This window comes from Maylandia zebra, linkage group LG7 (genome assembly GCF_041146795.1).
Source record: "Maylandia zebra isolate NMK-2024a linkage group LG7, Mzebra_GT3a, whole genome shotgun sequence".
Classification (NCBI taxonomy): Eukaryota; Metazoa; Chordata; class Actinopteri; order Cichliformes; family Cichlidae; genus Maylandia; species Maylandia zebra.
In genome coordinates this window covers 69,094,812-69,116,485 of record NC_135173.1, presented here as the reverse complement: position 1 = coordinate 69,116,485, position 21,674 = coordinate 69,094,812, and the positions used below count along the sequence as shown (strand labels likewise).

Sequence of the window (21,674 nt, the reverse complement as noted above, 5' to 3'; positions counted from 1 at the left end):
GAGCTTGCAAAGGAAAGCGTCTGGACTTCTTTAAGTTGCTTGAAGACGTTTCACCTCTCATCCGAGAAGCTTCTTCAGTTCTAAGGTCAAATGGTGGAGAGTCCCAGATATAAACCTAGTGGGAGTGACCCCCCACAGAGGGACAAAAGGACCCCTGATGATCCTCTAATCGCCTGAGCCAAGGTGTGAAACTGGGTGTGGGTCCCAATCAGCCAGAGTTTCGGGTGAGTTCATTGTGAAACCTGCCCCCACCTTATCATGCGAATTCCTGAGGTCAGATGGCCCAGGATGTGAGTGGGCGTTAAGGCGTCTGGGAAGGGATCTATATAATAATATATATATCTGATTTTAAACCTGGTGTTTACTGATGCCGACTGAACCTCCTCACCTTCATATGCTCTGAACATCTTGTTGGAGAGTCTGTCTCTGACCTGGCATCAGAGCAGCTCAGTCAGCAGAATCAAATCTGTACACATGAATGTTTGTTCCTCTGAAAACCAAGTGATGTTAAAGCCAAAGCTCCCACTGGGCCTCACGTTATTAACATTTATTTATTTATTTAAAACAACACTTCTGGCTTTGATTTACAAACTGCCCTGAGTTTTCCTCAGAACAACAACATCCCAGTGCTCCCAGAAAACACCTTCAGTGGAAACCTGTCAGATCAGTTTTCACCTGTCATACTAAGTCTTTCCGGCTGGCAGTGAAGCTTTCAGTTGTTTAATTTTTCATCCTGACAGAAACATCCTGGTCACAACGTGGATCACTCGTCTGTCCGACTGCTCTCTGACCCCCTGAGTTCGTACGTTACCCTCGTGTCACATCAGCATTTTCTCACGCTTCACCAAGAGCAGAAAGGAAACACCGTGAATGTTTTTTAACACCCACTGAAGCGCTGAAAATCTGAAACTGTACCAAACTTTCTCAGAGCTTTGTCAGAACAAAGAAGGAAGAGCATAGTCTCTCTGGAAGGTTCGAAAGGATCTGAAAACCTGCAGCTGCAAAGTCCACATCCACACCAGCACACTGACAGGTGACACAGAGCGATTACAGGTGTGAGGAAACTGGGGTCATCGAGCAGCTGTGAGAACCACTCTGAGTCACCATCCACCGTTTGCTGCATCACCTTCTGCTTAAAATGGAAAACTGAAATTTTAATTCACAGAATAAATAATCAATAATAAATGATTAATAGAAACCGAGGCCACCTGTGTGATTTAAAGTAACGTGACTCCAATGATCTTCCTGACTTGTGTCCACCTGCAGCTCCACACAGAACCTCCCACGAGGACTTCATGCTCCACTCCACTGTGTCCTTCATCTTCTTGATCTCCGTCCTCCTCAACCTGCTGCTCCTGCTCGCCTTCCTGCTCCTCTGCTCAGTTCCTACACCTTCCTCCTGCTCCTCACTGTGTCTCATCGCCACCCTCTTCTGGCTTCACCTCTGCATTCACCGCATTAATAAATATAAGCTCTCCTTTCAAAACACACTGCTCTCACTTTATTATATATGCTGGTGGTAGATCTGGCCTTCTTGCTGTGGCCACTTTAACAGAAACACACAGAGACTGATTCTGATTGAGGGAACAGAGAATAACCATCAGTGATGTCACACAGAGGCCTGAGCGGACAGGAAGCACTGCAGCCTGCTACCAGTTAAAACAATAAATGAAAAAGAAAAAAAAAGAAACAAAACGAAACCTATAAACAAAATAAACATGACATTAAATAAGAACAAATGAAAACAAACAAATAAAAAACAAGAAACTAAAAAATAAAAACAATAAAAAACAAAATAAATTAAAATTAAATTAAAACAAAACATACTCAAACAAAAACTGTCAACAAAATAAAAACAATAAATAATGTGAGAACAACATGCGGAGTCCCCGCCTCCCGGGAGGAAGAGAAAAACCCACAGCTCTGCTTTTACGTGCTTTTTCCGGTCTCGCGAAGTCTCGGGTTTTATCGCGGTGATTGTTGGTAGCAGCGGAGCTAGCAGAGCGCTAACAGAGAGCTAACGGTCAGAGCGGAGAGAACCTCCGCGAAGCTGCTTCAGAGCCGCGGAATGAGCTCCTGGTCCCGCCCCTGAGTTTGGCCCCAGCAGGGAGCTGCAGACGGTCACCCCAACATGGACGTAGACGTTCCGAACCGATCCCCCGCGGAGGACGGGGAGCTAGAAGACGGAGAGATCTGCGATGATGACACCGAGGAGAGAGCGCCTCCACGGCGGGGGGATGGGAGCAGGCCCCGTGGCGGTGCTCCTCCTCGGCCGCGAAAGCCGCACAAGCACCCGCACGGCGCGCCGCCGCACTTGGGCCACCCGCCGCCGGACTTCCGCCACCTCATGCCCTACAGCCTCGGCCCTCACGGCCCATTCCCGCCCGGCCACCGGCAGCAGTGCGGGCCGAGCGGGCCCGACCGGCCTCCCTCCCCGCCACCGCAGCAGCAGCCTCCCGGGCTCGGCTCTCACGGGGAGCCCGGGCCGCGGTCCAGCTTCTGGGAGCGGAGCCACGGCGCACTGGGACGCTTCCGGCACCGCGGCATGCCGAACGGAGGCCCCGGGGGCTGGAGCCGGGGCGGCCGGGGGGGCAACAGCAGGCCGCCTCCCGGACGGTACCTGCCCGGAGAGAGCCACAGCTCCCCCGCGAGGAAGCGTATCCTTTCTGCTGTGTCACGTGCCCTCTCCCCCGGGACGGTGATTGAATTAGGCAGCCCGCGAGGAGCCGGTCAGGGTTTCATTGATTACATATTGGTTTAATGAACAGCCCATTGATCTGTGAGTGTTCTGGGCTTCGACTGGTTCACGTTTCACACTCCACCAGGTGCGTGCGTGACAGCAGGAAACGAAACCGGCGCTGTGATGACGTATGTGTGGTTGCGACTCCCCCATCAGCTGTCCTCATTCATCCGCTACACGGTTACATCAGTGATCGATTATTTCCTCGTTCGTGTATTGATTGATCGATCATATTGAAAAGATCTTGAAGACAGCTGTGAAAAGCCCAAATCAATAGATCAATACTTTATTGATCCCACAAGCGGAGTTTTAGTGTTACAGATGAAAGATGGTGCAGTGTATAACAAACAGCTTAGAGGTCAGCCTTCTACAAACTACAAATACACACACACAGTGCGTTAATAAATAATGTTTGGATGTGAAGCCAATAATCAAAGGTTCAGCTGACGAACTGACATCATGAGTTCCATAATTGAGAAAGCTTTGATTAGTTTTCAGAGGGCTGCGAGTTTTCTGCCATTTGATCTGCGATCAATAATCCGATGATAGGAGAAATTTGCTTCTTTTACATGGACATTTTTTTTGTGAGGATTTCTTAATTTGTTCGTTTTTTAATTTTACACATTCTTAAAAATGAAGCTTTTCGTTGGTAGCAAAGATTTAAGTCTTTTTGAAAATTTTATTTTTTAATATTTTTTCTTTTAAATCATGACTTTAAAAATGAAATGAGTATTGATCCCTGTTGGTCAGTAATTCTTGATCAGCGTTCTTTAATGCAGACCTCAGAGAAACCTCTCGGGAGGAACCGGCTCAGGAAGGTGGCTCACGGCGCTCCCAGGCCGGAGAGCAGTGGTGACGAGTCCTTCGAGGATCTGCTGTCCAAATACAAACAGATCCAGATCGAACTCGAGTGCATCCGCAAAGAGGAGACGATGGCCCTGGAGCCACGGACGTCACCAGTCAGGGACGACGTGGTGGAGTGCGTAGCCGCCGCTCTAACGGACACCAAAGCTGAACCGGGCCTGGCTCTGAGTCCGGCAGCAGCCGCGGACGAGGTGTCGGAGCTGGAGAGGAAGAAAGTGTTCCAGGCCTTCAACATCAAACCGCTTCGTCAGAAACTCCCCACGCCGGCCGACCTGGACGAGCTGCAGAAGAAGTGGGCGAAGCCTGATGGTGAGTTCGTTATCCGAATGTTTGCTTTCACATCGCAGCTGTAGACGCGCCCCTTTTTACCTGTTTGGCGACTTAAACCATGTTGAGGACCAATCACTTCCTGTTTGCTGTGTAAAGTGTTTCTACAGCTTCCTGTTCTGTGTGTCAACAGGTGAAGGGGATCAGCCAATCACAGATAACGGAGCAGAATTGGAAGGAAAAGGTGCCAAAGAAGCAGAAGAGGGGACGCGCGAGAGCGGCGGTGAGCAGACTGAGGCCGCCGGCACGAGTGTACACCGTACCGATGCAGCAGACTCTCCGATTGATCCTCTGAAAGGACGTTTCACTGTAGGGTGGACCGGGGTTGGTTGCCACATTGCTTATTACTGCAACAGTAGGGGGCGCTGTGGGATTCTGCTGATGTCGCACATGTGACCTGCTGATCTGTCCACTTCGCTGTTCTGTCACTTTAATGGGGCAGAGAGATTTTTCAGGTATTACAAGCTCACACGGCGCGAGCTCTTAGAAAAAGCTCAAGTTCTCACGAGCTAGCTAACACCAGATGGTGCTCCGGAGGTCAGCTGGGGATGTCTCGGCCCGAGTGTGACAAACGCTTCTGCAGTCTGGGTACGGCCTCAGTGTCTGAACCCTGACGGTCCAGGTGCCAGGTGTGTGTCAGGACCGTGAGAGGCCCAGTGCAAGGCTCAGCTCAGCTGTTTGTCCTTTAAAGGGTCACTAAACAGGAAGTTCCACCTTCTTCCCCGCAGCTGTAACAGGATGACAGGGTATTCGCCTCTTTCTGCCAGAACGAATCTAAAAAATGAGCCTTTTAACGATGGAACTGAAGGTCGTCATGTTGCCGGGATCTTCGGTTCATGCAGCAGTGAAAACTGTGACAACGCACGCCGGTTCACCCTGCAGAGTCCCCTCACGGCCCCCAAACCAGAGTTTGATTAGCACCGTGCAGTGAGGAGCAGGCGACCTTTGATGAAGACGCTGTGTTTTCACTTCCTGTGCAATGTGTGTCCAGGTGAGGGAGAACAGCGAGCAGAAGGAGGAGAGCCCGCAGACGAGAGGCCGTGTGACCCGTGCATCATGGAGGAGCAGGAGAAACCGCCGCCGCCGTGTCCCAGCGAGTCGTCGGCGTCCAGCGAGGACTCTCCAGACAAGGTGAGGCCGTGCAGCTGCTACCCGCAGGGAAAAGATTCAGCCGTTCGCTTCGATGGCGTTTGGTTTGTGTCACGTTACGTCTCCTCTGTGTGTGGTCAGGCCACGGAGAAGGTGGTGGTGGTGGAGGAGGAGGAGCTGTCAGAGCTGCAGCTGCGTCTCCTCGCTCTGCAGTCGGCCAGTAAGAAGTGGCAGCAGAAGGAGCAGCAGGTGATGAGGCGGAGCAAAGAACGCATCACTAAAGCCACTCAGGAGAAGAGCTCAGGCCCCGGGGCCGCCCCACCCGCCAGGCAGAGGGTCACCACCAGGTCTGCTTCCACTGCCGCAGCCGCCACAGAGAGGACCAGGACCAGGTCCAAACCTCAGGACAGGGACCGCGAGCGAAACAAGACCGGGCCCAGACCTCAGGACAGAGACAGACTCAAGCCGTGTCCTAAAGCCGGACCTAAAGGCCCGCTGGAGAGGGCCCGCCCCCCGGGGAAGGCTCACATCACCAAGAAGATCAGCCCAGGTGAGACAGATGTGCGGGCTGTGCCGCCTTAAATGTGAGCACGCTTAGAAGTGAAGCGGAAAAACAGCGGCCAGCTCTGATTGGCTCTGAGTGTTCCTGTGTGACGTGTCTCACAGTTTCGGTGGCAAAGCAGGCGTTCAGGAAGCAGCAGGTGAGGACGTGGAAGCTGCAGCAGCAGAGGGAGCAGGAGGAGAAGCGACGGCAGGAGGAGGAGGAGCGCCGCAAGCGGGAGGACGAGATCCGGCGAATACGCGACCTGTCCAACCAGGACGAACAATATAACCGCTTCATGAAACTGGTGGGTGGGAGGAAGAGGACGCGCAGCAAGGTAAGGTGCCGTGTGCGCACGCCCAGTGTGGTCACCTGACTCTCACCTGTGCTGACTCACCTGTGTCTGCTCAGTCCAGGGACCGGGACCACCGCAAGTCTGCAGGCAAGCCGGGCCTGGACACCTCGGGGAACCTCTACCAGTACGACAACTACGACGAGGTGGCGATGGACACGGACAGTGAGACGGGCTCGCCAGGTAAGGGGGCAGGAGGTGCACCTGACGCACCTTTCACTTCCTGTTTCCCGTTTAAACTGGTTTGTCTGCGTTTCAGTCCCGTCGCCAACGCACAGCAACCTGCTGTCTGTGGAGGAGGCGGCGTGCATCCCTCACCTGTACGGCGCCGACCCCGTTCCTTTCGGAATGGTACGCCCCCTCCTCCTCATCACCACGGTTACCTTCCGAGGAGCTCGCTGATGTCTGGTTTTTTTTCTTTCCACCCCTCAGGAATTCTCGCAGCCCTTCCTCCCCCCACTGCTCTCCGCCATTCCTCCACCCCCTCCTCCCCTCCCCCCTCCCCCAGATGAGCTGGAGCCCCCCCCAAAACCTCCATTTGCTGATGAAGAGGAGGAGGAGGAGATGCTCCTCAGGGAGACCTGCCTGATGTCTATGGCCAACAAGAGGGTGGTGGTCTCGGAGGTCCGCGGCGTCACGTGATGATGTCATGTTTAGATTGTGCTGATGATGATGATGATGATGATTTTCTCTCTGCAGAAGAGCTCCAGCGCTCCTCCTTCTCCAGGTGGGCCTCCCCCTGCAGACCTTCAGCCTCCACCCAGAGGAAACCTGAGCACGGTCAGTCTGAACACGGTGCCTCAGCCCCGCCCAAACAAGGCCGCCAGAGCACACCTCGCCGCCAGAGCACCGCTTGTGGTAAGAGGCTCGCTGCACACCGCTCCTTATTTAGAAACAAACATGGAGCCTGAAACTGCCCCTCACCTGTCTGCCCCTCACCTGTCTGCCCCTCACCTGTCTGCCCCTCACCTGTCTGCCCAGCTGCCCAGACATAAGACGGTGGTGGTTTCTCTCAACGACTCTGACGACAGCGACTCGGACATGGACGCCTGCAGCTCATCGCAGGCGGTGTTTGGCGGCCTGGAGTTCATGATCAAAGAGGCCCGAAGGACGGTGGAGGTGAGTGCGTTCACCTGAACCGTCCGGGCACGACGACGATCGTTGTGCAGCCGGAATGTGTCTGCGGCGTTGCGTGATGATGTCACGACTCTGAACTTCTTATTTCTCAGGCGGCGAAGCCAAAAGGAGCGTCGGCCTCTGAGAAGGAGAACAACCCGGTCCGAACGCCAGAGGCTCTGCCTGACGCCAAGAAGGCCGAGTACCGCCTACTCAAAGAGGAGATCGCCAGGTACCCACGTGACCTCTCTCAAACACACACACACACAAAGACTTTTACTAACTCTGTGGGTGTGCACGCTCACAGCAGGGAGAGGCAGAGGATGATGAAGGAACAGAGCCCTCGTGGCTCCGCCTCGCCCGCCACTGCAGACTCCATCGACTCCTCCCTGAAGCCAGCGGTGGAGCTGAAGCTGAGCGAGGCCGAGCTGAAGCTCAGCAAACACAGGTGAGATCTTAAAACACACCGGGAGCTGGTGTGAGGTTTTCGGTGGCGCCGCTTTGACTGTGGGAGTCTGCTGCCCTCAGGGAGCTGCTGCAGAGAGACGAGGCCGTGCTGCGACACCTGCTGCAGCAGGAGCTGAAGAAGAACGAGTCGCTGAAGGCCGCCGAGGCCAAAGTGGCCAAACTGAGGGAGCAGCTGCAGGCGTCGGAGAGGATCGTCGGCGCCAACAAGACGCTCCTCAGGAAGTTGCGCGAGCAGGTACGCCAAGTTTACCGCCCCAACTCGCTGTTGGGTGTTTCTCTTAAATCTACACGACCCCAATGTGGCGTCAGCACGGCGGCACTCAGATGCAGGACATGAAGCTCAGACTCCTCCTGGCTGCTGTGAAGTCTCTTTGTTTGGTGTCGTTTGACCGCCTCCACGTCCTCTGCAGGTCCACCGGGTGGAGCAGCGGGTCTCCGTGAAGAAGACGGTGGCGGTGCGGTTGGAGCAGGAGCTGGTGCAGGCTCACCTGGCCGCCGGCAGGGCGCCCAAACGGCGAGCGGACTCCAGCCGGCCCGCGGTGAGTCTTCCTGTTTCTCTGTGGAACCTGCAGGTTGTGTGTTTGTCTCCTCAGCAGAGAAACACTCAGCCAGAGAGGCTTTTATTCTGAAAAAACAGTTGCATGAAGAATTGCTGTTGAAACTTACAGGTGAGGCAGTTAGCTGTAGTTAGCTGGCTGGTTAGCTAATAAAGCTAATTACCCATCCAGTCAGCTAATGAACAGCTGAGGCAAGGATCAGGGTGGGACCCACAGTGGGGAGGCGCTGGCTAAACGAACTCGGGCTGTTACAGAGGACGCTTGCGCTCACGCAGCTCCTCACGGCGCCGGTAACCATGGATTCAGAGGCGTTGGTGGTTACATGCACCCGCCGATAAAACTATAAGAAAGCTCTGATGGAGCGCCGCTGTGTGCAGGTGTGTTTACCCTGCGTAACGTTATCCTTTCCAGCTCAGCAAGTTGCCGCGGCGTGACGCAGCGCCCCGCGGTTCTGAGCGCCACTTTGCCGAGCTCATCGCTCAGAAGCAACGACTGCAGCAGCTCGAGTCCGAGTACGCGCTGAAGATCCAGAAGCTGAAGGAGGCGCAGGTGCTGCGAAACAAAGGCGTCCTGCCAGAGCTCCCCGTAGAGCCGCCGTTGCGATCCGCCACGCCCCCGGACCCTCAGGTCCAGCCGCCGCCGCAGCCCTCGCTGCACGACCTCTCCCAGGACAAGCTGACGCTGGACAGCGAGGACCCCGCGGAGGCCGAGGATCACGAACCAGAACCTGCGCCCGCTGCTGCGGCCAGAGGCGGCCGTCGCTCCTCCTTCCGTCAGTCCAGCTGCTCCTTCACCAAACCCCACCTGGACGCCACGAGCTCGGCTCCGCCCAAAGACGTCGGCACTGCCGCCAAGCCCGTGAAGGCGCTGCCCAGTGGCTCGACAGGCGTGGAGCTTCCTGCCGAGATGTTCGCGGGGCTGGACGTGGACGCCCTGCAGCGGCTGTACAGACAGAAGACACCTCTGGGAGATCTGCTGCTGATGGAGCTGCAGGTGCTGGGGGAGGACGTGGACCCCGCCCTCGCTGCACAGGTGAGCGGAGACTGTCAGAGGGGCAGCTGAAGGTCTCGGGGGAATTTCACGCTAACGCTCTGTGTGTCCGGTCATCCAGGTGTTTCCGGCTGAGGTGGAGACAGCGGTGAGTTCGTCGGGCGGCTTGGAGCTGAGGCCGCTTCCCTTCGGACCGTACCACAGCCCTCTGCTGGCCTTCAGGTCCTACAGGTAGCTCCGTCGTACCGACAGCAGCAGAGCTCGTATGTGGTCTGTGCGGTCGGCTCACAGCTGTGTCCTCCCGCTCAGGTTCAGCCCGTACTACAGGACCAAGGAGAAGCTGTCTCTGAGCTCGGTGACGTACAGCAACGCCATCGAAGCAAAGAAGTGCTTCTGCCGCTTCGACCTCACGGGAACGTGCAACGACGACGGCTGCAGATGGTGAGCGGGGTGTAAAACAACAAAACAAACTATTTGAATAACGTGATATCAATTCATTAAATCCTGAATCGATTTTTGCATTTAAATGTATCTCCGGTTAAAGCTCAGGAAATATTTCAACAAACAGCTAAAGCAGTAAGTGAGAGCAGCTACGAGGATGTAAAAACAGAGCGTGGATCTTTCACCTGATGGCACGTCCACAGACACGCCGTCGGGCTGAAGGCCAAAAGCTCACAGATCCTGAAGCTGCAGGTTGCATCACTCTAACCGCCAGAGGGGCCGATGGCACGATATGGCAGCCTCGCCTCTGTCAGTCTGCCCAGAGCAGCTGTGGCTACACCTGTAGCTGCCTCCACCAGTGTGAATGCGAGAGTGAATGAATAGTGGTGTTGTAAAGCGCTTTGAGGGGTCCCGAAAAGCGCTATATAAATGCAATCCATTATTATCATTATTATTATTATCATTATTATCATCATTATTATCATTATTATCATTATCATTATTCTAACCCAAGTTCACTGAACCAGCAGCAAAAGCAGATCAAACTGAGCTTCACGTTTGATGAACTTCGTCATGACTTTCGCTGTTTTACTTTGACATCAAAGCCTCATCTCTGCTGTTCAAACTGAAGAAATTTAAACCTAAACGATTGCTCAGCTTCTGTAATCAAACCTCAGGTAACGTTCACATGTTGATTTATGGTTTTCTTCAGTGTTTGATCGACTGCAGAATATGTTTAAGGTTATCTGCTATAAAAAGGCAGGCCAGGAAAGTCTGCTTCATGTTTTTATCCTCAGTTACTTTGACACAAAGTCTCCCAGTGTCAGCTTTGTGCTCACAGACATAAACTAGAAAAAGTTGCATTTCCTGCGAAAGTGCGGTGTGAATGCCGTGTAGTGGAATCTGCTGAAAAGCTGAAGAAGCTGAAGTACACATTAGAAGAGCTGCTGAAATCATAAAAATTGCAGAATTGTAATGAATTAGCAGAAATACAAGACGATTCCCTGAGCTGTCTCGTGAAACATGTTTCCACGGGCGAGATTCAAACCCGGGCCTCCTGCTCTGAGAACCGCTGCTCATCGCACTGAGCTTGTTTAGAGCTGGGCGGTTTTTTTCATATCACGATATGTGTTTTTCATTTCAGGCGATAACGATATCTATCACGATATCAGCCAAATAACTATATTTGTAAGATTTAAATGTGCCGTTGCTCACAAGTAAAATGTGAAATAATCAGCAGCTTGTTTTTATTTAAATATTTATTTCCCATAATAAGTTCAACAGGGTAGATGTACTTAAGGAACATGAGACTTTTTCAGATAAATAAAGGCAAATATTGCAAACTACACAAAAGGCAGCCGCTAAAGCGTTTAAGTTTCAAAATAGAACAAACGAAACAGACTAAACTGTCAATTCCACTTAGAAACAAAATATTAATTCTAAAAATAAATCTTAGTTTGTTTTACAGAATAACAGACAAAACTGACTAACTTTTGTCAATATCAAATAAACTGAGAACTAAAAGGAAATTCTCAATCTCTCCTTGTTGTATAGCTGAGCTTTTCAAACAGTTTTAACAGTTACTTTAGTCTGACAAAAGCCGAATGATGAATCAGCGCTTCCAGTCAGAGACTGAGCTGCACCGCTTTATCGTATTTCCAGACTTGCTTTCGGCACATTTACAGTGGCTGCTCTGTTTTTGTCAGACTTGAAATAGCAGAAATACCTTCACACTGCGGAGCTTCTGTGGCTCTTCCGTTCGACAATCTCTCCGGCATTGGAACCATCATCTGTTTTCTCTTCGGTAACCTTCGGTCACGCTCTCGGTTGATGTTTCTCTAGTCGGCACACTCATTTCCTCCATTACCCGGCGGCACGGCGGCTGGCTGCTTCCCAAAACAAATACACACGTGCGGCTTGGCACTTGTGCTGTACGTAACAAGTCACGTGACGTGACACTGCGGCTGTGATTGGTTCGGCTCTGCGCTACTTCATTTGGATTGGCTGTCCTTCTTTTTTTTCTTTTTTTTAAGAGGACAAGAGCGGCGAGGTCTATCACAATAATTTTTCTATCGAGAAAAAGTTATTTCGCGATACATATCGTCATCGTTCTATCGCCCAGCTCTACGCTTGTTCATTCATTTTAATGGGCCAAAGAACGGCATAGAAATCTTAATATTTTAAAAAGTGTGAAATAGATCAGGGCGATATGGCCAAAAATATTTATCACGATATATATTTGAAAATTTGCGATAACGATATAACTGACGATATAATTGATGCGAGACAAAATACAACTCCACAACATTACTAGTGCAAAAAGACAACCTTCCATTTATTTTCACTTAAACAAGAAGCTGGTTTTTATGTACATTAAAGCTTTATAAAAATTTAACAGTGCAAATGCAAATTCCTTGCTGAAAATTTAACCAAAAGGCATTTCCAGTAGAAATGGGCTGACATATCCTGAGCATAACCATGTATAATATCCACTGAAGTTAAAAAGAGGTGCTTTGCAACATTAAACTGCAGTGTGCAGTACACATTTTTCGGACCATAAGGTGCACGGGATTATACAGTGGGGCAAAAAAGTATTTAGTCAGCCACCGATTGTGCAAGTTCCCCCACCTAAAATGATGACAGAGGTCAGTAATTTGCACCAGAGGTACACTTCAACTGTGAGAGACAGAATGTGAAAAAAAAATCCATGAATCCACATGGTAGGATTTGTAAAGAATTTATTGGTAAATCAGGGTGGAAAATAAGTATTTGGTCAATAACAAAAATACAACTCAATACTTTGTAACATAACCTTTGTTGGCAATAACAGAGGTCAAACGTTTACTATAGGTCTTTACCAGGTTTGCACACACAGTAGCTGGTATTTTGGCCCATTCCTCCATGCAGATCTTCTCGAGAGCAGTGATGTTTTGGGGCTGTCGCCGAGCAACACGGACTTTCAACTCCCGCCACAGATTTTCTATGGGGTTGAGGTCTGGAGACTGGCTAGGCCACTCCAGGACTTTCAAATGCTTCTTACGGAGCCACTCCTTTGTTGCCCGGGCGGTGTGTTTTGGATCATTGTCATGTTGGAAGACCCAGCCTCGTTTCATCTTCAAAGTTCTTACTGATGGAAGGAGGTTTTGGCTCAAAATCTCACGATACATGGCCCCATTCATTCTGTCCTTAACACGGATCCGTCGTCCTGTCCCCTTGGCAGAAAAACAGCCCCATAGCATGATGTTTCCACCCCCATGCTTCACAGTAGGTATGGTGTTCTTGGGATGCAACTCAGTATTCTTCTTCCTCCAAACACGACGAGTTGAGTTTATACCAAAAAGTTCTACTTTGGTTTCATCTGACCACATGACATTCTCCCAATCCTCTGCTGTATCATCCATGTGCTCTCTGGCAAACTTCAGACAGGCCTGGACATGCACTGGCTTCAGCAGCGGAACACGTCTGGCACTGCGGGATTTGATTCCCTGCCGTTGTAGTGTGTTACTGATGGTGACCTTTGTTACTTTGGTCCCAGCTCTCTGCAGGTCATTCACCAGGTCCCCCCGTGTGGTTCTGGGATCTTTGCTCACCGTTCTCATGATCATTTTGACCCCACGGGATGAGATCTTGCGTGGAGCCCCAGATCGAGGGAGATTATCAGTGGTCTTGTATGTCTTCCATTTTCTGATGATTGCTCCCACAGTTGATTTTTTCACACCAAGCTGCTTGCCTATTGTAGATTCACTCTTCCCAGTCTGGTGCAGGTCTACAATACTTTTCCTGGTGTCCTTCGAAAGCTCTTTGGTCTTGGCCATGGCGGAGTTTGGAGTCTGACTGTTTGAGGCTGTGGACAGGTGTCTTTTATACAGATGATGAGTTCAAACAGGTGCCATTCATACAGGTAACGAGTGGGGGACAGAAAAGCTTCTTACAGAAGACGTTACAGGTCTGTGAGAGCCAGAGATTTTCCTTGTTTGAGGTGACCAAATACTTATTTTCCACCCTGATTTACCAATAAATTCTTTACAAATCCTACCATGTGGATTCATGGATTTTTCTTTTCACATTCTGTCTCTCACAGTTGAAGTGTACCTCTGGTGCAAATTACTGACCTCTGTCATCATTTTAAGTGGGGGAACTTGCACAATCGGTGGCTGACTAAATACTTTTTTGCCCCACTGTAAGGCACATTAAGCGAAACAAAGCAGTCAGATAAATCAAACTTTATTAAACTCATTCTTCTTGCTTCCTCCACTTCTGTACCATTGATTCATTAATGTTGAATTCTCTGGCAGCTGCTCTATTCCCATGTTGTTGCAGTATATGAATGACTAACCTCGTATTGTGGATGGATTATCTCAGTTGTTCTCCTGACTGAAGTTTGGTCCGTTTACAGCATCCTGCCATGCGATTGCATTTGTCTCTATCCATCAGGAACCTTCACGTTAACTTTTATAAGTGGAAAAGTGTTGGTGATCGTCCTCCTTCACTGTTTATGTTATGCTAACATAGCTGTGTCGCTAGCGATCACGTAGCACATCATTATATACCAGCTAGCCCAACTTCAGTAACCCTACAAACGTCACTGCTGTTTAGTTTCCTGTCTTCATTTATGTTGGAAGTGATAGCAGAGCTGTACGTTTGATTTTTTTCAGAAATCTCTCAGTCAGAACATGCTATATCATGCTTAGCTAACTAGCGAAACTAGCGAGCTAACTTCTGCTAGCTTCCTGCTAACTTCTAATTCCGTTAAATGTAATAACTTTTGTTTTCATGGATGCCTGGAAGTTAAACTTTATAGTTACACCTGGTAAAGCAGCAATGCTGAACGTTTTATTAAAGATGAAAGAATTTAGACAGTTTTTAACTCTCAGTGATGCTGCAGTGTTGTTTGACCTGAAGCATACGGAGTTTAGGACCCAGATTACTCCCAGATTTAAGAGCATCTTAGTCCGACAAATACGACAATAACAACGGCCGCTTGCATGTTCTGCAAAAAAATGTGCTTTGTTGTGTATCTGACGGACAAACACCAAACCAGTTCCACATCACGGAAGTTGGGTTAGTTTTTACAAACCAGTTCTGGTTCATCTGTTTCACTCAACAATCGGCCATGTGCGTATGAAAACAAAGCCACTGCGCATGCGCGTTTTACTCATTCTATCGCGATATTTCATTTTCCTATCGTTGCCTAACATTATACCGGTATTACCGTGAACGGTATAATATGGCCCAGCCCTAGTGTGAAAGTTATGAGCACCAAAAGATATAGCCGGCATCAGCAGAGAGAGAAGAACAGTTTAAAGTTTGAACAGTCGGATAAAAGCTGGTTAACCAGCAACACGGAGCAACTAGAATCACTGCATGTCTTTGTGAAACCTCACGGCGGGCACGTGCGGGTTATATTCCTGAGCCTGACCGCTGAGTGTGCACACACCCCGATGATCGCTGGTGGACGTCACACCACAAAGTAAAACAACGCAGCGGCACGTTTGCGTGATGTGTCGCCCTGTTACCGTGACGATAATGTTACCCGCCTGAGTCTGTAGCTCTTCCTGTTTAATGTTTGTCCCTCTGCGCCGCAGGCAGCACATGAGGAACTGCACTCTGAGCGGGAACCAGCTCTTCCAGGACATCCTGTCCTACGACCTGTCGCTGATCGGCTGCTCCGACGGCAGCTCGGACGAGGACGTGTGCGCCGCCACAGGTGCGGTGGGTGCGAAGCCTCGGTCTGGTGGTCGGCAGGTGTGTCACGTGGAAGCTCAGGTGTTTGTGTTTGTTTGCAGAGAAGTACATGAAGAGGCTGTTCGGCTCTAACAAGGACCGCATGGGCGTCGACCAGAAGGCCGTCCTCCTCGTCAGCAAAGTCAACGAAAGCAAGCGCCACGGTAGGTCAGCATTCCCGTAACGTTACGCCCACTGCTCCAGCCGCTTCCGTGCTTCTCACCTGTCCCCTCCATCTTCAGTCCCGCCCTACACCACCTACAAGGATGCGAGGAGGTGGAGGCCGAAGCCATCGACGCAAAGTGACCTCAGTCCCGAGGACGACGGCAGCGGCGACGAGGGGATGGCGGCCGGTCACGTGACACCTGGCAGAGGTTAGTGAACGGGGAGGATTTCGTCGTTTCCTCCGTGGCAGGTCTGAGTGAGCTCACGTGTGTCTGTGTGCGTGCAGACAGCGGCGCTCACGCCGGCCTCTCTGCTCTGGACGCGTGCGTCACCTCGGAGGACAAACGCTACTTCATCAGTGAGACGGACGACATCGCCAACCTGGAGGCCAGCGTCCTGGAGAGCCCCCGAGACACTCAGCTGTGGATCAAGCTCGCCTTCAAATACCTCAGTCAGAGCGAGACGTAAGTCCCCGCCTACCTCAAGGTCTGTGCTGCGGAGCTCCACCCCCTTTAACCTTGAATCTGTCCCCTGCAGCTCTGCGGCAGAGTGTTTGGAAGCCGCCCTGAACACGCTGTCACGCGCTTTGGAGAGCAACTGCGATAATCCCGAGGTGTGGAGCCATTACCTGTCCTTGTTCTCCAGGCGGGGCAGCCGGGAGGAGGTGCAGGAGATGTGCGAGATGGCGGTGGAGCACGCCCCTGACTACAGAGTGTGGTGGAACGTAAGTGAGCGTGGTTTGCTTGCAGGAGCCGCTAGCTCACCGCACAGCTCAGTGGGCTAACAGTGGCGCGTTGGTGGGTTTATCGTTGTTTATCAGGTAAATGTCATAATGACCTCTGACCTCTGCTGCTCAGTACCTGAACCTGGAGAGCTCATTTGAAGGGAAAGACTACGTGTGCGAGCGTCTGCTGCAGTTCCTCCTCGCCGAGGCGTCGTCTGGAGTCACAGAGATGCTGTCCTTCGAGCTGATGGAGGCGCTGCTCTACAGAGTCCAGCTGAGCCTGTTCACGGGCCGGCTGGAGAGCGCGCTCGCCGTCCTGCAGGTGAGCCGCGACCTCGGGCACCTGCCTCACGCTGTGCACCACAAACGTAACGTCAGAGTGGGACGAACATTTTTCACAGAGTTTAAAGAATCAGGTTCCTAAAAAAACAAACAACAAACACAGCTGTTTACGTCAGTGTGCAGCCATGTTGGGGGCCACATGACTGGCTGTCACCTGTATTCCAGAGGGCGGGACTAATGTGACGTGACATCTGCTGTCTGGATTTCTCCTCTCAGAACGCTCTGAAGTCACCTCAGGACCGGAGCATCGCCGACCACCTGATGGCCGCCGACCGGGCGCTGCTCTGGCTCTCCTACATCCACCTGACGGAGTTCGACCGACTGCCGGCGTGCCTGTATGACCCCGCGGAGTCCGGCCCGTCCCGTGTAGTCAGCAGGGAGCCGTTCCTGCTGCCATGGAGGACGCCGCAGGACATCAGCACGCCTGCCGACATCCTCATCGCTCTCTTCCAAGGTATGGCATTGCGACCCAGCAGACACGCGAGGTTCTTGTCTCCCTAAGCTTAACTGGTTTCCACTTCCTGTGTGACTGTTTCCTCTCAGATGGCGTCCGTCAGTGCAGCGACGACCACGCATCTGACAGCGAGGGGACGCTGGCCTGCCTTCCTCTGCACACCAACCTCATCTTCCTCTACAAGTTGCTACAAAGGTGAGCTCGCTGCTGACATCACACTGTGAGGAAGCGGGATGAACATTCGAGTAATCAGAGCCCCGCCCACCTCAGACCGCTCTGACTCTGTGATTGGTCGGTTGACCTCGTCACGCTCGCCACACGGTTAGTGAGCCGCACCGTACCTGACCAGAGGAGCAGGTGTGGTGACGCGAGGTCACCTGTGAGGTCAGTGCGGAGTGCGCCATGTTTGTTCTCTCGTGTGATGTCATCGTGTCAGGTTTGTGAACAGCTGTGAAGTCAAAGGTCAAATCTGTTTGTGCTCGGTGACATCGTGGTCTATGAAGCGCCTCGCTGTGTGTGTGCGCAGGTACAGCGAGGGCGTCGCGCTGTGCGAGTCGCTGCTCGAGTTCTGTCCCGAGTCGTGCGTTCTGCGAGACGCTGTGGCCGACCTCCACCTGCACGGCGGGAGCGGCGACCGGGCGGTCAGCATGTGGCTCCACGCTCTGGCCGAATGCCCCCACAACGCCGAGGTCTTCTACCACTGCTGCAAGTTCCTCATGGCTCAGGTGAGCTCGACCGTGAGTCTGTGAATAAAGTTTAAGCTCCGCCTCTCGACGCTAAGAACAGTCTCTGTGTCCACAGGAGGAGGCGGGCGCCATCACGCCGCTGTTCAGAGGCTTCGTGCTGTCGCTTTGCGAGGACGAGCAGAGTCCGAGGACGCCCGTAGATGTGCTGCGGTACGTCCCGACGCCTCCGTCTTCCCAGCTGTAGTCCGCACGGACAGCTGATGGCGCTCTGTTCTTCCTCCCTCAGGCACATCCTGGGCTTCTCCTCTTCCTCCGAGCTGCTGGGAGGTCCCGTCATCAAGAAGGAGCTGCAGGAGCGGCTGAGCCAGCAGATGAGCTTCCTCCACCTCATTCACTGGTTGGTGTTTAAGGTTTCATAAATGGCGTCCTGCGGTGATGATGAAAGCGGGCGCAGTAGGGTTAACGTGCTCACTGTCGTTGTAGTCGGTGGCAGTGGCTGCACGGCTCGGTGGAGGACGCGGCAGAGGCGTTTGAGCGCGCACTGGGGGCGGTCACCCAGCTGGAGGAGCTTCACAGGCTGTGGATGGAGTGAGTTCACCTGCCACAGGTACTTCCTCCTCGACCGCACGCGCCCGCTGCTCACAGTTTCCCTCTCTCTGCAGTTACCTGACGTTCAGCTGCAGCCCGCAGGCCCGCGCCGCCACCGCCGCCTCACAGTCCAGGACGTTCTCAGACCTGGTCCAGCGCTGCCTCAGCACCACCCCCTCAAGACTCGAGCTCCCCTTCAACGCCGCAGAGTTCTGGAGCTGCTACCGCTTCCACAACAAGGTCAGAGGTCGAGTCTGCTGCCACACGCCATCTTCACCTGCGTGATGTCACGACTCCGTGCCGTCGTCACACAGATGTGAGCGCTCGCTGCCTTGCTCAGCGGCAGGTCTGTAGTTGTAGTCTGCTGATGTCATGTCTCCCTCTGCAGGTGGTCGCGCTTTACCTGAGCTGCCTGCCGCCATCCCAGCATGCACTGGTTCTGGAGAGACTGTGCTACACTATGCCCAATAACACTGAGCTGGGCCTCAGGTACACACTTGGAGGAGGACTGGGTGGAGCTTAATGCCACTTGTCAGTGATTTGACTCCAGTAATGAGATGGAAAATACATCTACTTCCTGTTTGTCGTTGGATTTAAATCATCCGACCGCAGGGACAGTTTAGCTCTGCCCACATCAGCGATGTCACTGCTGTGTGTCTGCTCAGGTTGCTGCACCAGGAGTGGCTGGATGGGAACGTGGAGCACCTGAAGTTCCAGGCCCGGATGCTGAGCGGTAACACCCCCAAGTGTCTGAGCAGCTGGAAAATGTGAGTGCGTGTCGACAGTCCCGCCAGATCAGTGATCAATGATTACTGCGTCCTGATTGTGTGTGTGTGTGTGTGCGTATGTTCATAGAGCAATTGCTGTGGAGGAGGAGCTAAAGGAGCGAGCTGAGGTGAGTCTGAGACTGAATCAAATCAAGAAAAGAGGGTGGAGTCTAGCTGAGCACTCAGTGGTGTTTGTCTCCGCCCCCTTGTTGTGTTTCAGGTGCGTCACATGTTCCAGCAGGCCCTGCAGAACCTCCCACTGAGCGCAGCCCTGTGGAAACATGTAATATACACACACACAGATAATGACATCACATTAGACAAGCTGTGATTGGACAGCTGCGCTCAGATCTGAAGGGGGGGGGTCCTAAAAACTTGGACTGGGAAAAGAAATGCTGGAATCTGATTGGTCAGAGTGTGTGGCCCTGTAGTAGATCTGAGATCAGCTGTTCAGATAGGGCGTCGGCCCATGCTGATTGGCTTGTACTGCCTCGTATTCTATGACCATGTGACTATAAACAGTTTGACTCACCTGTATACAGCATGTTCACCTGCCCTCCGTCCCCGTCCCCCTCCCGCATGCCCCCCCCCCCACCCCCCCCCCAACCTTTGTTTATCCCTCCCTTTGTCCCCCCCACACCCTTGTAGCGTCTGCTGCTGGAGGCAGCGGACGGCGGGGCCTCGGAGCGCCTTCGGCGGCTGTGGGACTGCTGTCAGCGGGCGGGGGTGAGCGTGAGCGGGGGCGTCGGCCCATCGCTCGGCGAGGACGGCTGATCAGACTGATCAATAATAGATCAATAATGAGAGGCTGTAGGTGACTGAGTGAGAGCAGACGAGGTAAGCCAGACGTCCCCCTCCCCGGCCGCTGAAGCCACGCCCCCTCCGGGAGCGCGTCGGTGTGAGTGTAAGTATCGAGAGCTGAGTGCCGCCCTCACTCTTCATCACCTTTCTTTAGTTCCTCACTTTTCAGTTGGAGTCATTTCCCTCCCTTTTATATCTCATTTACCCGGCGGGGGGAGGGGGGTGCTGAGGGTGTGTTTGGCGCCTGTGTGTGTGTGTCAAGAGGACGCCGCCGTCGCCTGTCTGTGGACTCTTTAGTTAAACAAACTGAGTGTTACTGAGGCGACGCGGCGAGAAAGGGAGCGGATGCAGAGACTGGACCGACCACCGCCGCTGTTGGCCACGCCCCTCTGAGACTCATGTGCAATGTGCTTTTGTTTTGTCAATCAGCTGATTAAAGAGTATTAGCAGCAGAGGAGATGCGCGTCCTGCCACTGATGTTTTTTACATTCACCTGTTATTAAATTATTTTCTAAAATAAGAGGGTGTGTGCCTCTTCACTGCCTCCGTGTCACTTCCTCCAGCAGCGGCTTCCTGTCACAACCAGGAAGTGACACATTCACATCAGTCGTATTTGACGTGATTCTCTGGCTGTGTCCCAATTAAGAGACCGCACGCTTGAAGTACGCATTTTAAGTGCGGTTACGTCACCGCCACGCGACGACGGCTGTCCCAATTCAAAGTGTGCTTCAAACGCATACTCCAAATGCGCCGTTGATTTCCCCAAATATCAAGCGTGGTCCGGTGCACGCTTCGTGGTCCCATATATCCCACAATTCATAGCGCGGCGGTGGATGTGGATAATTTTGCCGCAAAATACGGCAAAAGGGAGCGGCCGAAGAGTTTTTTTTCCAAACTTTATTGAAATGATAAAGCGAACAGTCAGTCATTCCAGTTCAGTTCGTACAGTAGACATACAAGGCAAATAAGAGTAACAATATACAGCACAATGAAATAAGAAGGATAAATAAATAAAGGATAAAAAAAAGAAAAAAGGGGGGAATGTGACAGACTTCATAACAACTTTGTACTTGAAAGTTGTGACAGCTCATTCCTTAAACATTTCTGAATGAATTTCAATCAATGATAAACCCTTTTTATTGGAAGTTAATTTAAGAGAGTTTAAGTAATATTCAGTTTCAATCAAAACCAAATTAAATGATGGGGTTGAGTTTAGAAATTTACATTTATGTATGTGGAATTTCCCTAATAAGATGGAGCGGCCGAAGAGTGAACTAAAGTACTGAATATGACGTCACTTATTTATGTGCGAATGTTTAATAATTAGTCAGTCATACAAACACAAGCTGAAAGTCAGTGATATATGTGTGTGTGTGTGTGTATATCTATCTATATATATATATAATCAATCATAATAATCTGACAATACTATAATATTGGCCATATTATATTTACATTGCCACAGGGAGTTGACTTTAGTCTCATGAACAACATTGGTGGTGGCTGTAGCTCAGGTGGCAGAGCAGGTCAGCCACTAATCAGAAGGTCGGTGGTTCGATCCCAGGCTGCCTCCTGGCTGCATGCCAAATATCCTTGGGCAAGATACTAACCCCGTGTTTGCCTACTGGTGGTGGTCAGAGGGCCCGGTGGCGCCTGTGTCCGGCAGCCTCGCCTCTGTCAGTGCGCCCCAGGGCAGCTGTGGCTACAATGTAGCTGCCATCACCAGTGTGTGGATGACTGAATGTAGTGTAAAGTGCTTTGGGGTCCTATGGACTAGAAAAGCGCTATACAAATGCAGGCCATTTACCATTTAACTAATTGTTATTTACTAACTAATCTTAAATGACTGTTCAGCACCAGAGGCGGAGCCAGACATCAAGACACGAGGACTAAACCCCAATTCAACCAGACCCAGAACTGATCCTGAATTAAAGCAGG

The 21,674-nt window shown here is 51.7% G+C and overlaps 1 protein-coding gene and 1 long non-coding RNA gene across 3 annotated transcripts; one reads left to right on the top strand and one right to left on the bottom strand.

Annotated features, from left to right (window-relative positions):
• Positions 1 to 532: 532 nt before the first annotated feature.
• LOC143419600 (uncharacterized) lies at positions 533 to 1,954 on the bottom strand. Its single transcript, XR_013099621.1, has 2 exons — positions 1,209 to 1,954; positions 533 to 1,129 (listed from the first exon to the last, which is right to left on the bottom strand). It is a non-coding gene; the product is annotated as an uncharacterized LOC143419600 (long non-coding RNA).
• A 33-nt stretch (positions 1,955 to 1,987) lies between these two features.
• Positions 1,988 to 20,256, top strand: zfc3h1 (zinc finger C3H1-type containing). 2 transcript variants are annotated; one of them, XM_076887000.1, is made up of 36 exons: positions 1,988 to 2,657; positions 3,527 to 3,913; positions 4,065 to 4,154; positions 4,923 to 5,062; positions 5,162 to 5,570; positions 5,687 to 5,898; positions 5,973 to 6,096; positions 6,173 to 6,264; positions 6,346 to 6,537; positions 6,613 to 6,771; positions 6,895 to 7,032; positions 7,143 to 7,261; positions 7,337 to 7,477; positions 7,558 to 7,732; positions 7,908 to 8,036; positions 8,466 to 9,086; positions 9,166 to 9,275; positions 9,354 to 9,485; positions 15,071 to 15,192; positions 15,272 to 15,373; positions 15,452 to 15,583; positions 15,661 to 15,838; positions 15,912 to 16,098; positions 16,232 to 16,420; positions 16,657 to 16,894; positions 16,984 to 17,089; positions 17,421 to 17,619; positions 17,696 to 17,790; positions 17,867 to 17,977; positions 18,064 to 18,168; positions 18,243 to 18,408; positions 18,557 to 18,657; positions 18,834 to 18,935; positions 19,024 to 19,063; positions 19,156 to 19,218; positions 19,584 to 20,256. In XM_076887000.1, the coding sequence occupies exons 1-36, from the start codon at positions 2,132 to 2,134 to the stop codon at positions 19,707 to 19,709; spliced, it is 6,258 nt and encodes a 2,085-aa protein (XP_076743115.1). In that variant the 5' UTR covers positions 1,988 to 2,131; the 3' UTR covers positions 19,710 to 20,256. The 2 variants fall into 2 exon arrangements, with proteins under 2 accessions (XP_076743115.1, XP_076743116.1); XM_076887001.1 differs by lacking the exons at positions 18,834 to 18,935; positions 19,024 to 19,063; positions 19,156 to 19,218; positions 19,584 to 20,256 and having other exon boundaries at positions 18,243 to 18,484; positions 18,557 to 18,655.
• Positions 20,257 to 21,674: the final 1,418 nt, after the last annotated feature.

Excerpts from the sequence above, each read along its gene's own strand:
- zfc3h1 (XM_076887000.1), top strand. The coding sequence starts at position 2,132 with ATGGACGTAGACGTTCCGAACCGATCCCCCGCGGAGGACGGGGAGCTA. Across the intron at positions 7,033-7,142 it reads AGGCCCGAAGGACGGTGGAG|GCGGCGAAGCCAAAAGGAGC; the intron begins GTGAGTGCGTTC and ends CTTATTTCTCAG. Across the intron at positions 9,276-9,353 it reads CTGGCCTTCAGGTCCTACAG|GTTCAGCCCGTACTACAGGA; the intron begins GTAGCTCCGTCG and ends CCTCCCGCTCAG.